This window comes from Prionailurus bengalensis, chromosome E1, assembly GCF_016509475.1.
Source record: "Prionailurus bengalensis isolate Pbe53 chromosome E1, Fcat_Pben_1.1_paternal_pri, whole genome shotgun sequence".
In the NCBI taxonomy this organism is placed as follows: Eukaryota; Metazoa; Chordata; class Mammalia; order Carnivora; family Felidae; genus Prionailurus; species Prionailurus bengalensis.
Window position 1 is genome coordinate 37,893,589 of NC_057347.1, and position 13,654 is coordinate 37,907,242.

At 54.3% G+C, this 13,654-nt stretch overlaps 1 protein-coding gene and 1 long non-coding RNA gene across 2 annotated transcripts in view; both read left to right on the forward strand.

Moving 5' to 3' along the window:
* Positions 1-9,120, forward strand: part of LASP1 (LIM and SH3 protein 1) — a 39,885-nt gene extending 30,765 nt beyond the window's left edge. Inside the window, exons 5-7 of the mRNA XM_043584268.1 lie at positions 2,193-2,343; positions 2,698-2,801; positions 6,086-9,120. Of these exons, the coding sequence (XP_043440203.1) occupies positions 2,193-2,343; positions 2,698-2,801; positions 6,086-6,259 (429 nt within the window). The 3' untranslated portion in view covers positions 6,260-9,120. The remainder of the gene's footprint in view (positions 1-2,192; positions 2,344-2,697; positions 2,802-6,085) is intronic.
* A 2,443-nt stretch (positions 9,121-11,563) lies between these two features.
* LOC122485463 lies at positions 11,564-13,403 on the forward strand. Its single transcript, XR_006297866.1, has 2 exons — positions 11,564-11,914; positions 12,509-13,403. It is a non-coding gene; the product is annotated as an uncharacterized LOC122485463 (long non-coding RNA).
* Positions 13,404-13,654: the final 251 nt, after the last annotated feature.

The following is a 13,654-nucleotide window of genomic DNA, read 5'->3' on the forward strand; positions in this document are numbered from 1 at the left end:
CAGACCCCCAGAGTCTGGAAAGTGTTTCTTTCCCTTTCGGATGTGCGAACACCCTTTAACCTGCCCGTTTGCTTCTCCCATCATTCGGTGGGTTGGCAGAAAAATGACAGAAGTTTCTCACTCGCTGGGGGAACGGAGGGAGAGGAAGTGGGGAGTAGTGGCCCAGTTGGCCCAGACAGAGGGACTGTACCCTGCTTTTCTCAGGCCACTTATCCCTGCCATGCTGCCTCTCCTTCCCTCAAAGTTAGGGGGACCTTATGCTCGTCATCCCTGTCACAAGGGAAAGGCGTGCTTACTCATAGTTATTCCAGAACAAGAAGACATGGCCTGGGACGAAGGGCAGACTTGGGCCTGTGGTCACCCTCCTCCGTGCCTGCCCTCAGGAAAGGACCCGTGTAGCTGTGACTTTGTCCCTGTGTCCCTTTGTCCCTTATTGAGTAATGAAAGGTCTGTCTTGGGAAGGCATTTAACTTCTGAGCACATTTTCCTCTTCTGTAAAATGGGAATTAAAGTATACCTGCCCAGCTTCTTTTTTCAGGGGGGCTATCCCCAGGGCCAAGGGAGATCATGTGCAGAGAGGCTTTATGCACTCAGTGTGAATCGCTGAGCAGATGCGAAGGTTATTAATATTAACAGTAGCAGGTGATATGTGCATGGGTGCTGGGGAGGGTTCCTTTGTGTTCGGGCTCGCCACGCCTCCATCCACCTGGGGCAGCTGGCCCTCATGTTATCAGTTTTGACTCCTGTAGTGGCTGTGTCAGAAGCAAGGTCGATTCTACCAGCTAGTTGTGGAAACACGCCCCCAGCACAGGCCTCTGTCCTCTTCCACACATGCACTTCCCCTCCCCTGGTCACTGGCTCCTGGGGTCAGGCGTCTTTTCCTTCACAGAAAGTAAACACAGGAAGCTGACCTTTCTAACCCCCCAGGACAAAAGTCGGAAGGGCAGTTGCCTTGCATGCCTAAAGGCCTCAGGAGGGTTGGCCCCTCTCCTTATCCCCCTCCCCACCAGTGGACAGGGGTCCCTGAGGGAGTGGGGCTCGGGGACACTTGCCTTTTGCTCTTGTCTTAGGAATCCAAGAGCAGGGCACTGGCCCTGTGTCTGAAAACTTCACCCTTGGGTGCCCTTCTGGGTGGGAGTTGAGGGAACCCAGGGGTTTTCAGTCCGGCCAAGACTGGCTGCCTCCCCCTGAGGAATGGGCTCAGCCCATTTTGCCATTTGGGTGTGAGTCCCCCCTGGGGCATGACGGGAAGGGGCAGGGCTGGTCCTGACCCAGACCCCTAAGTGAGGCCCTGCTGCCTTTCCAGAGGACGGCCAGAAGGGACTGCCCTGGGCTGGGACAGCTCCTATCAGGCCTTGGGGCACAGAATCACTAGTTCCTTCTGCTCCAGATAACAGGGCAGGCTTTGCTCTCCTCCCTTCCTTGATGAGGAGGGAGGACCCTGCATTTCTTGTCCTGCAGCCTGGGATCCTCAACAGAGCCCGGTGAGGTCACGCCCACAGAGGCAGAATTACCTAACGCTGAAAAGCATAGGCGCTGGAGTCTGTGATCTTGGACAACTCACTCAGCTTGTCAGTGCCTTGGTTTCCCTCTTGTGCGTTAACTGGGGACCGTCACATCCCCCCTCGTAGGTGCTGACAAGTTAAAACGAGCCCATGGTGGGGCGCCTGGGTGGCGCAGTCGGTTAAGCATCCGACTTCAACCAGGTCACGATCTCGCGGCCCGTGAGTTCGAGCCCCTGATGGCTCAGAGCCTGGAGCCTGTTTCCGATTCTGTGTCTCCCTCTCTCTCTGCCCCTCCCCCGTTCATGCTCTGTCTCTCTCTGTCCCAAAAATAAATAAACGTTGAAAAAAAAATTTTTTTTAAATAAATAAATAAATAGAACGAGCCCATGGTGCATCACACATAGCACAGAGCCTGGCGCCCGGCAGGTAGTCAGGGAACAGGAGTTGTCACCCTGCAGCAACACCGGAGGTAGACACCGATGCCCTCCCTTACAGAGGTGGAACCTGAGGCCCAGCAAGGTTAAGCAGCTTATCCAAGGGCACACAGCTGGCGTGCCTCCCGCAAGGACCTGGCTCTCTCTGCCTGTAGCCCTCGGGGAGTCTCTCCTCTCCTGGGAGATCTGAAGTGGCAGGGAGCTTTGGTTGGTTTGCTGTGAGTCCTTCACCCGGCACTTTCTCCCGCTGCAGATAAAATACCACGAGGAGTTTGAGAAGAGCCGCATGGGCCCCAGCGGGGGCGAGGGCCTGGAGCCTGAGCGCCGAGATTCCCAGGACAGCAGCTACCGGCGGCCCCAGGAGCAGCAGCAGCCACCCCACCACATCCCCACCAGCGCCCCGGGTGAGCCTGAGGCCTGTGGGGCAGAGGACCTGCGACCGGGCCGGCTGTGGGATGGGGAGGAGGTCGGAGAGAAGCCTTGTCTCCGTGCACACACAGGCAACTGTTCACGCACACCCTCAGATCCATCCCACCAGGGGTATCGAGCACCGGCGTCAGGGTCTATGCCGGCTCCCCAGCGTGTTGGTAGAGACACAGCCCCTGCTGTAGAATATGCAACACTGACACACAAGCCTTTGAGGCGTGGGGGCCGAGCCAGGTTGGGGGGGGTGGAAATGCACGATAGGGGCTTTGTGGGGGAAGGCAGGGGAATCCGGGAGGGACTGCGTTTGAGCCCTGTCTCCCCCCGTCTTCCAGTTTACCAGCAGCCCCAGCAGCAGCAGGTGGGACAGTCTTATGGTGGCTACAAGGAGCCTGCAGCCCCGGTGTCCGTACCGCGCTGTGCCCCAGGCGGGGGCGGGGTGAGTAGCTCTGGCCAGAGGGAGAGGTCCTGGAGCTGGGAGGTTGGATGGGGCCCAGGAAGCCTGAGGAGGCCAGAGGTGGATGGGCAGGTGGACATTGCTCAGAGATTCTCCTTAGAAACCCCACCCAGGAGGCCTGGCTTTCCCTGACCTTTGATCCCAGCTCCTGTCGTCATCTGCAGGCGATAGGGACCTCAGCCTCTGATCAAGGAAGTGTGCTTAGCGGACTCAGCCCTGGGCTGGGATTGGGGCCCTGCGTTCGAGCTCTGGGTGCACCTTGCGCAAGTTACCTCTCCCTGCCCGGTTTCCTCACTCCGGCTGCCCAGGAGCACACAAAGTACCTTTCTGTTTGGGGCCTTCCAGACCTAGGACACGCTCCCCACCCTTCATGAGGATGACCCACCCCCATGTCCTTCGGATCTCAGCTTGCCCCTGCCTCTGAGGGGCCGTCCCCAGCCCCCCATGTCAGGCGGGTCTCCCCTGACATCTCTATCACTCCCCCCCCCGGTGCCCTTCAGAACACTTTTCCCAACTCAGAACCGTTCTCTGTTCTGTGTTAACTTCTGTGTGCCTCCCCTGCTGAATGTGAAGCTCTGTGCGGGCAGGGCAGTGTTCCTTGGGCCCAGCTACCGTGAGCCAGGCCCAGAGCGGGCACTCATCGACACTGCCAAGTAAACGACGAGTAAAGAGTAGGAAGTAGGGCAGGATCAGGCTTCCCGGTCCTTCGAGTCGAAGTGCCCCGTCTGTAAGTCCTGATCCTTATCCCATCGAGGGGGCTGCTGAGCCACTCATACCACCGAGCTCCTGGCTGAGCTCAGCCCCTCTGTGCTGGGTTCCTGGGAGTTCGAAGCAGCTCATGTTGGAGCAAGAGAGACAATACCTAGAGAGGTAAAATAGCCCTGAGATACATGTCCTCCTGGAGCCTCATGCCGTGGGTACGAGGCAGTAAACAAGGGAGCGTCCGTGCTGCGTAGGGTACCGGGCAGGACCGAGACTCCGTCTGTAGGATTAGATTCCAGATAGACGAGCCGGTCCTTCAAATACTTGCGAAACCTATCTTGGACATGAGGGACTTGGCCCTGACTAAAAGACCACGTTCCTGCAGTCTTGGTGCTTACGTTCCAGTCAGGGAGGCAAACGAGGCAGTAAAGTAAGAGGGTATATATATATATAAGGTCGGATGGTGGCACGTGTTGTGAAGAAAAAGACAGCAGGGTGATGGGAAGGAAAGCAGCAAAGTCCTCAGGATGATGAAAGGGTGAATGATTCAGGGAGAATAGCAACTGCAAAGGCCCTGGGGCCAGCAAGAAGGCCAAGGCGATTAGAGGAGAAGAGGGTAGGAGATAAGGTCAGATCATGCAGGGACTTGTAGGCCACAGGAAGGCCTTTGCAATTAGTGAGCTACGCAGAGTGACAGGTTTTGGCTTATGTTTTTAATTTTTTTTTTCTTTCACGTTTATTATCAAGAGACAGAGAGAGACAGAGCACGAGCAGGGGAGGGGGAGAGAGAGGGGGAAACACAGAATCCGAGGCAGGCTCCAGGCTCTGAGCTGTCAGCACAGAGCCCAGCGAGGGGCTCGAACTCACAAACCGTGAGCTCGTGGCCTGAGCCGAAGTCGGGTGCTCAACCGACAGAGCCACCCAGGCGCCCCTTGGTTTATGTTGTTAAAGAATCGCTCCGGCAGCTGTGTGAGAAGAGGCAGTAAGAGGTTGAGGGTGGAGGCAGGGAGGTGGGTGAGGAGGCTGTTGTGGGAAGCAGGCAGAGCTGGCATCAACCCAAGAGATAGAGACAGACTTGGTGATAAGAGACCAAAGTCACTTCTGGGGGGGTGTGACCTTTGGGGCTGATGGAGCTGGTTTCTGTTGCTTGAAAGACAGTTTGAACTTTGGTGCTAGGGGTACCCGGCTGGCTCAGTTGGTAGAGCATGCAACTCTTGATCTCGGGGTTGTAAGTTCGAGTCCCACGTTAGACGTAGAGATTACTTAAAAATAAAATCTTTAAAAAAAAACCCACACACAACAAAAAGAGGGGCACCTGGGTAGCTCAGTCGGTTGAGCATCCAACTCTTGATTTTGGCTCAGGTCATCATCCCAGGGTCATGAGATCGAGCCCCGTGTCAGGCTCTGTGCTGAGCGTGGAGCCTGCTTAGGATTCTCTCCCTCCCTCTCTTTCTGCCCCTCTCCCGCCCCCCATTGTGAGCACACGCCGTCTCTAAAATTAGAAAGAAAGAAAGAAAGAAAGAAAGAAAGAAAGAAAGAAAGAAAGAAAGAAAGAAAGAAAAAGAAATTTCATCTAAAGAAAGTAGGACACAGGGGCGCCTGGGTGGCTCAGTCGGTTAAACATCCGACTTTGGCTCAGGTGACGATCTTGCGGTCTGTGAGTTCCCGAGCCCCGTGTCGGGCTCTGTGCTGACAGCTCAGAGCCTGGAGCCTGCTTCGGATTCTGTGTCTCCCTCTCTCTGCCCCTCCCCTGCTTGCACTCTGTCTCTCTCTCTCTCTCTCAAAAATAAACATTAAAAAGAAAAAAAAGAAAGCGGGACACCTCTGAAGGATTTTAAGCCAGAGAATGACATGATCAGGTTTGCGCTTTGGAAAGCTCCCCCTGAGATCACAGTGGGTGAACAATTGGAGGGGGCAGATCGGAGGCCAGAAATAGAAAGCCTGAGCCGTGGTCCTAGTGGAGTGGACCCGTGGGGGCAGATGTGGGAGGTTGAGGGGGCTCCTCCATCCTGGACCGGTCGGCCCACAGATCCCAGGGCCTGGCCTGGGGGACCACGAAGGCTGAGGTGACCCCCGGAGACCAGTCGATGTAAAGGGCAGTGAGGGTCAGAGGACGTTAGAGTCTCGCCTGCCTCCCACACGGCGGTTGGATTGCAGATTCACTGGGCTTTTCTCAGGGGCTTAAGCAGATCATTTTGGCTGAGGTTGGAGGGTGGAAATTCTTGGGTCAAGTGCAGATTTTTCTCCCCAGAATACGTCTTTGAAACGCTACCGAGCATCGTATTCATTGGACCTATTGCATTCCTGTTCCAAGAGGTGGGGTAGAGCTGTGGCAACTTCAGTCCGTGTCCTGCACCCAGCCCTTGTAGATGCCAGATGATTGTGAGAAGGGTGATGGGTCTCAGACAGGGAAACACAGGGGTGAGAAAATGCGTAGCAGAGCCCAGGCCTCCCCTGTCTCCCAGCCCCCGGTCCGCTGCTGGGCTGGGCTCCGCGCTGGGTCCTGTAGGGTTTACAAAGAAGGGAGCCAGGCCCTGGCCTGACTGTGTCCCCCACCCCCGCAGAAGCGGTACCGCGCTGTGTATGACTACAGCGCCGCCGACGAGGACGAAGTCTCCTTCCAGGACGGGGACACCATCATCAACGTGCAGCAGATCGACGATGGCTGGATGTATGGGACCGTGGAGCGCACCGGCGACACGGGGATGCTGCCGGCCAACTACGTGGAGGCCATCTGAGCCCCTCCCCTGGGTGCTGCCCCGCCCCCACCCGTCTTCAGTGCGTTCCATGGCATCGCGTCTGTCCTGGGCGTGACCTGCCCACCCTTCAGTGTCTCTGTTTTGTTTTGTTTTGTTTTGTTTTCTAAATCTGCGACAGCTTGTTTTATTCCCACCCTCCTCCAGCTACTTTTGCCAACCGAAGCCTTGTCCTGCCACTTTCGCGGGCTCCTTCCTCTGGCGGGTTTTCCCCTTGACCAACTTCTTGGTTTTCTCTCTGGATGGAACAGGCGTGGACCTCTCGGGGGGAGGCCGAGGCCCGGGGAGCTGGTCTGGAATGGGAGACCCGTTGGCTCCCAGGCCTCTGCCTTCACTCTTTTCTGCCCCCTCAGACCTTCCTGCCCTCCTCCGCACACACCCAAACTTTCCAGGACTCCCAGGGGACGGGGCTCCATAGCCCCTTGCCCCCGGGATGGGCTTAGCCTCTGCTTCTCCGAGACGGGGCGACTGGCCCTCGGAGGGGCCCCCCAGCACCCTCTCCCACTCTCAAGGACCACGAAGGAGGGTCGAGTTCCTGCTTTGGGATTCATTCATCCCTCCCCACACGTGTTCCTTCTCACACTGTGATTTTGCTCTCCTGCCCACGCAGCCCTGGTGCGGGCAAGGAGCTCCCCAGGAAGCATGGCTTGGGTCAAGTGCTCGCCTTTCTTACTTTTAGGGACAGTTGCAGGAGGGAAGGGAACAGGGTGTTCTCTCCCACAGCCCTTTTTCCTCCTCCCACCCCTGGTGGCTCCTGAACCATGAGGCAAGGAAGCCTCGGGCCTCTTGGCCTGCCACGCCGGGCCCCTGGGCTCTGGGTTAGGTGGCCCATTCCTCCCTACTCCCCACGGGAGGATGTCTCAGGCCTCCCACGGCCTCCCCTCCTTGGTCCAGCCCCAAGCACGCTGGAGCTGCACACAGCCACAGGACCTTCTGTGTCTCCAGGACTCAGCATGTGGGGGAAGCAGCGCGTCTATATCCGTGACAGGCTCGTGTGACCAAAGCAGCCAGGGTCCCGGCCGGCAGGAGTCTCTGGGCTTACGCGAGGGTGCGTGGGGCCGTCTCCGCCTGATAGTTTCCTCAGACCCCACGGTGAGAAGGGAGGGCCGTGGGAGAGAGAAGTCCCTCGTGTCTTCTTTGGAGTGAAGGCCCCTCCTTTCCTTGTATCCCCAAATGGCGCAAGCCCACCCGCCTCCTTTTCAGCGTGCTGGGCAGAGGTAAGGGGGTGGTCCTGGAGTCGGTGGGGCTGATGTGGGGGCCTGCAGCTTGCTGGGGTGAGGGTGGGGGGCAAGGTTTCACGGCTCCAGGCATATTCTCTCCCCTCACGTCCATGTCCTTGGCTGCAGAGTAGAGCATCAGACGACCCTCTGTCCCCCACACTGTGGGTGTCTCGCTCTGGGGGCTCGTCCCCCGCACCACCAGACCTCTCCCTCGCTTACCTAAGGCCCCCTGGAAGCAGAAGGAAAAAGTCCCAGGGCTACAAAACTGGAAGCGCAGACCCCGGGGTGAGGAGGGGAAAAACGGTGCTATTTCCAAGTCCCTTCTCTCGCTTGTCGGTGGCTGTGACCACCCTCGCTTGGCTTTACTCATCTCTGGGCTCTCTCAACACCCCTCTGGGCCTCCCCCTCCTGCCTTCGCCCTGAGTCCACTCAGGCTCCCCAGCTGACATCTTTGCCTCCTTCGGGAAGGAGGACCCTGCAGGCGAATTCAGCAATCCGGTCCTCACCGCTTGGGGGTGCGGACGTCGGAATATTTTCCCCAAATCAGAAGGTTGAAAAGAAATGGCCATTGGTGTTGGGGGAGAGCCCTGCTTGACTCGTCTCTTTTCCTCTGGCCCCAGCCGAGGTGAAGGCGGGTGGAGGGTCTTTACGTCGGACCCTGTGGAAGCTGAGGGCGCTATGGGGGAGGCTCCGTTGCCTTTCTTCGTGATCTCAAAGCACGACGCGGATTCGGGGACCAAAGGTCAGAGGTGCATCCTGTTGGAGCACCTGTGGCTGGCAGCGTGGTGAGAGGCAGGAGGAAGGCCTGGAGGAGCAGGAGGCGGCCTGTTTTTCCCTCAGCCTGATTTTCCTTCCAAAGCAAGGCAGGCCAGCCACTGGAATCTTGTTGCTGGCCCCTCTGCTCCTCCCGTCCTAAAAATAGGGGACCTTTTCCACACCCCCAGAGAGAAGAGGGACTGTCACACTGGTGCTGAGGGACCCAGGGGCTGCTGGGAGTCCTTGCTCCTTTCCAGAACCATCCATCCCTAAAAGAGCACAGAACCGAGGGTTGGGCCAAGTCCCTGGTCTTTCCTTACAGTTCACAAAGGTCTTTGGCCAACCTAATCCCAGGAAAGAAGATGCGTTAAAGCTAGAATGTGAATATAACTTTAGTGGACCAATAGGAAAGTGTAAGAAGCCCAATGGTGAGAAAAGTGAATTCTATCAACACTGCTTCCTATTTTCTTCCTCATGTCCCTCCAGGGAAAACTACTTTATTGCTTAATTTCTGCCTTTTTCCTCTCACATATGCACTTTTGGGCCTTTTTTTTTTTTTAATAGCTGGAAAAAAAAAATACCACCCCACAAACCTGTATTTAAAAAGATACAAATGACCATGTGAAATTTGCCTCTGTCCAAACATTTCATCCGTGTGTGTGTGTGTGTGTGTGTGTGTGAAGCCGTCCGTTCATCTTTTTATATGGGGTGGTTGTCTTTTCTTGGTCTGTTTTGGTCCCCTCCCTTGTGGGCTTGTGCTTGGGATCAACTCTTTCTGGCCTGTTAACGATTCTCAACGTTTGACTTGGACCACAAGTGAATCTTTCTCCTGGTGACTCAAATAATAAAAGTATAATTTTTACCTGCGGACTTGGTTTTCTCTCTGGCTCTGAGGTACTGCTGCTGAGTGTGTGTGTGTGCGCGCGCATGTGCGTGTGTGTGCATGTGTGTCCGTGTCCTGTTTGGGGGCATTAGCCTGGCACCCTCCTGAGAGCGCTGCTGCCCTTCAGGGACAGAGTGACCAGTTCCTCTGCCCAGCTTGGTGGCATTTCCAGAAACTTCCCCGAGCTCTTTTATTTCCCTCTTCCGGTCTGACTTCCTTAGTTAGGCACCTGTCTCCTCACCAGCCAGTGCACTCAGAGGGCAGGACTTAAGTTCTCTAAATTCCCAGGGCCCTGCCTGGGGCCAGGCACATAGCTGTTCAACAAATAAACCTGTTGCATTAATGCATGAGCTCAGCTCGGGGGGCAGCTTTGGGACATGGGAGGAGCTGGGCGCTTGTTTGAGGGGTGGAATGGCAGAGGGGCGGTCTGCGGTGGGATACGACAGGGGATGAAGCCATCTGATCAGGTGGTCTGGCAACCCAAAGCAGTATTCACAAGCCAAATCACCACGGCGATGCCTACCTCACCGATGGGGGTTCACTGGAACCCAGGGAGGCCGTGCTTTGGCAGAAGTTGCACAGCTAGTGGCAGGGCCAGAGGTCTCAGGACCCAGGGTGTGACCCTCGCAGCCTCAAGCCATGCCGCCTTGCCAGCTGCCTTGTGGAAAGGGGCCTTTCCCGCTTGGGGCTCAGAACAAAGGCATTCTCTGGCTTCAGGTTAGCAGCAGCGGAGATGGAGAGGGCTCTCCCCGAGCCTTGGGAATGGAGAGTAAGAGAGAGGCAGGGCTGGAGGGTGTAGGGAGTGTCGGAGGCGCTGGGCGGGATAATTAAAGACAGTACCGACACCCGCTCCCTCTGGGAAGGAGCTGCTGCCTAATGTTTTCCGGCGGAAGGGAATGAGTTGGCAGATCTCGCCTCCTGTTGGCCTGCCCCCTCTTGTCTGCAGAGCTGCTGCCCTCTCTCCCAGGAGGCTTCATTCACCTTCATTCAAGGGGGCAGTGGGCTTGGGAGGGGATCCGCCGTCTCTAGAGGCGCCCCGCTCACAGAGACCCTGGGCTCTTCCTCTTGGGCACGAGCCGATGGGAGCAGTTTCTAGACCCCCTTCTAGAAGTGGCCTCAGTTCCCGCGGCCTAACATGTGGAAGGAGGTTACTAATGCCCTCACCCCTGGGGCCTTCAAAAGAACTATTTAGGGTAGGGCCAAGGACACTAGGCCTCAGAGATGTCACAGGGAATTTTTTTTTTAATTTAATAGGAAATCATTAAGACATAAAAAGGAATAAAAACAACACAAGACGTAACTGAGTACCCACCACCCCGCTTAAAAGATAAATCATTAATTCTCCTTTCCTCTCAGAAGGCATCGCTTAAATTTGTATATCTAGGCCCTCTCATTGCAGGGAGGGGCCTGGGAATTCATTAGTGTGCTCTTTTTTTTTTTTTTAAGTTTATTTATTTATTTTGAGAGAGAGAGAGAGAGAGAGAGAGCAGAGGAGGGGCAAAGAGAGAGGGAGACAGAGAATTCCAAGCCGGCTCCACGCCATCAGTGCTGAGCCTGATGTGGGGCTTGAACCCACAAACCATGAGATCACGACCTGAGCCGAAACCAAGAGTCAGACCCTTAACTGATGGAGTCACCCAGGCGCCCCAGGACGCTCTTTGATGAAACACTGCCCTGAGTTCTCTGAAGAGAACAAGAATGCGGGTAATGACCACGAAGAGACCAGGAGTCGCTGGAGGAGAGATCTCTGGCGCTCACACTGTCCATGGAGTGATCTGAGCGGTGCAGGTAGGGCTGAGGGGCATTTCAGATGAACAGGGTGGGCCCGTCAGTTGGGGGGGTGGGCGGGGGGGGGGGGGGGGGAAGAACGGACTCCTGAGTGTGCAAGCCTAGTTTTAAATCTTGGTCTCCCCCATTTCCAGTGAGACATCAGGCCGGTTCCTGACCATCTCTGAGCCTCATCTATAAAAGGCTTGTGGGGAGGTTGAAATGACCTACAGCGCGTGTGCAGTATCTGGCAGAGTTCAGGAATCCCCCAAGCGTTAGCTGAGACTCACCTGAGACCTTTGTCCGTGTCCCTCCACGACGTGACCCTTACCACCTGCCCATGGCCCACCCAGCTCCCCACCATTATTTTTCTGAGGTAATTGGCCACAGATGTGTTAGAGGAAAAAGGAAGAAGGAAGGCAGCCAGGAGGATTCATTCCTAGGGCATCTGGATGGAGATCAGATCTCCTCCTCCGTCCATATCATGCAGCCTCCATTTAGATATGAAGGGGTGGGATTGGGTTCCTGGGGAGAAATTGAGCCTCTTCGCTTCTGCTGGGTCTAAATCGAGCAGTGCCTTGGTTACCCGCTCCCGGGCTTTGTGATTGGTTGGCTGTGGGGGGAGAGGGGGTTGGGGGGAGGGGGGCAGTAGGCTGCTGTTGGAGCTGCGGCATCCCTTCGGCTGGGGCCCCGGGAGGGGGAAGGGAAAAGACCGAGCCGTGGAGGGAAGAGGGAGCCATTTCTCTCCACTGGCTGCGACCTCCGTGCTCACAGCTCACCTTTGCCCGGAATCCCGAGGCCTCCTCGGCCGAGGACTCCATCATGCTGGATATTTTCATCCTGATGTTCTTTGCCATCATAGGCCTGGTCATTCTGTCCTACATTATCTATCTGCTCTAGCTGCGGCCGGGAACCCTCAGAACAGCTCCGGGGGGAAGGATGGAGCTGACCGGCCGAGCATCCTGCTTTGCTGACGCACCGGTGGATTTTTGCTTCTGGTCGTTATTTCGGGTATTGATTCAAAAACCAAATTGAAAGAGATCTTGTTAGGTGTTTTTTTTTTTTTTTTTTTTTTTTTTTTTTTCGTCAGACGCACTGATAGAGCATTTCTCAGACCACCCTGAAAAGAATAAGAAATGCCAACTTCTTTCTCTGAGACCTAATTCGAACGATTTTGAAAATGAAAAATAAACCCCGCAGTACAAAGGATTTTTAGATAGAATGGGTCGGGAGTGGTGTGCTTGGCGGGGGAGGGACTATTATTTTCCTAGTTTTTTTCTTCAAGTTCGGTGCTCCTAGTCCAAGTTGCCTTTCTTCTCCTGGTAATTAAAGGTAAAACACATCTTTATATGTCAGCAGAGCGGTTTGCAATTATGCTTCCATAATTGCATGAATTAATTAGTGACTCCTTTTCCCTGGAAGGTGAAGCAGCTAATGAAATGTACTTGGGAGCGGGGTCTGGGGCAGATGTCCATTCTTTTCCAACTGTGGGGTTTGGTGGCCAGGAGGGAGGAATTCCTAATTTGTTTCTTAGTCTGTAGCCAGTACTGGGCTGCTGGTATCTTTGCTGTTCCCATCTGAGCCTTGTTTCTGGGTTTCCCACAGCTCCTGGTCTCCACTCCAACCAGAGACCTCTTAGCAGCAGTCCTGCTGCCCAGCAGACCTCTTCCAGAACCTTCCGGATATGGCTAACCACTATGGAGCAAGGGGCAGAGCCCAGAGGCAGAGGGGCACTCAGCCGGGACGTCAGGAATTCGTGGGCAAGGCTGGCAGATGCTGTGTGCGTTTGAGCTGTGGATAGAAGGTGTTGAGGACACAGAGCTGAAATGCAGACTCATGAAAGTCACCACGGAGAACTGCGCACATATCCATTTTGATAGCCTCTCTCTAGGTGTAAATGCAACTGCGTATTATGCTAAAATATGTTCTTCCCTTTCCCTCTCACACACTGGGGGGATAGTTCAAGAGCACATTGTCTACCCTCATCTCTGAAGTATTCAGTTTATCGCTGTCTTTGCAGACTGCACAGCCTGAGGTGGTGTAGTATCTATCCCTTGTCTCACTCTTTAGCCAGAAGGAACTCGTCATTTGAATTTTTACGATTTATCGTATTTTTTCCACTCCATACCACGTGAGCCCCAGCTTCTCATTTAAAGAGAGAAATGGTTATATAGTCATTATTCTTTGAGACTGTCTGAATTATAAATTATTGAAATAGGGTAGCTATAACTCATCTTACTTGTTATGTGGGAAAAATCTCCCTCTTGCCCCAAAATAAATGTTGTTTTTTTTTTTTTTTATTGTCAAATGTTCCTTTTCTGGAAAAAAGACTTTCAACATATTTCTTTGTCCAATTAGGGTTGAAGAAACTATATATTTTGGAACCCAGAGTAGACTTGGGCCCCAAATCTGCGGTACCCATTCCTTTGAAAAGTCCATCATGATGGTTCTACACTGGATTTTCCTTTCTAGCTTAAAAATAAACAAGGAGACAGATTAACTTAATAGTTTTTATTTATAATATTGTGTTCAACTTCTGTGTTTTAAAAAAGCAGTAAAATTGAGGCAATACAATATATGATCCAATAAAAATGGAAAACTTGCATTTTAAGATTCTGGCCAAGAAAAATACACTACTCCAGGAGCATTGTCTTGGCAACAAATTATGTGACCTTCAAGAAGTCATTTAACGCTCAGGGCTTTTGTTTATTCTGACAAATGAAAGGGTTAGACTGGAAAATTGTTAATGGT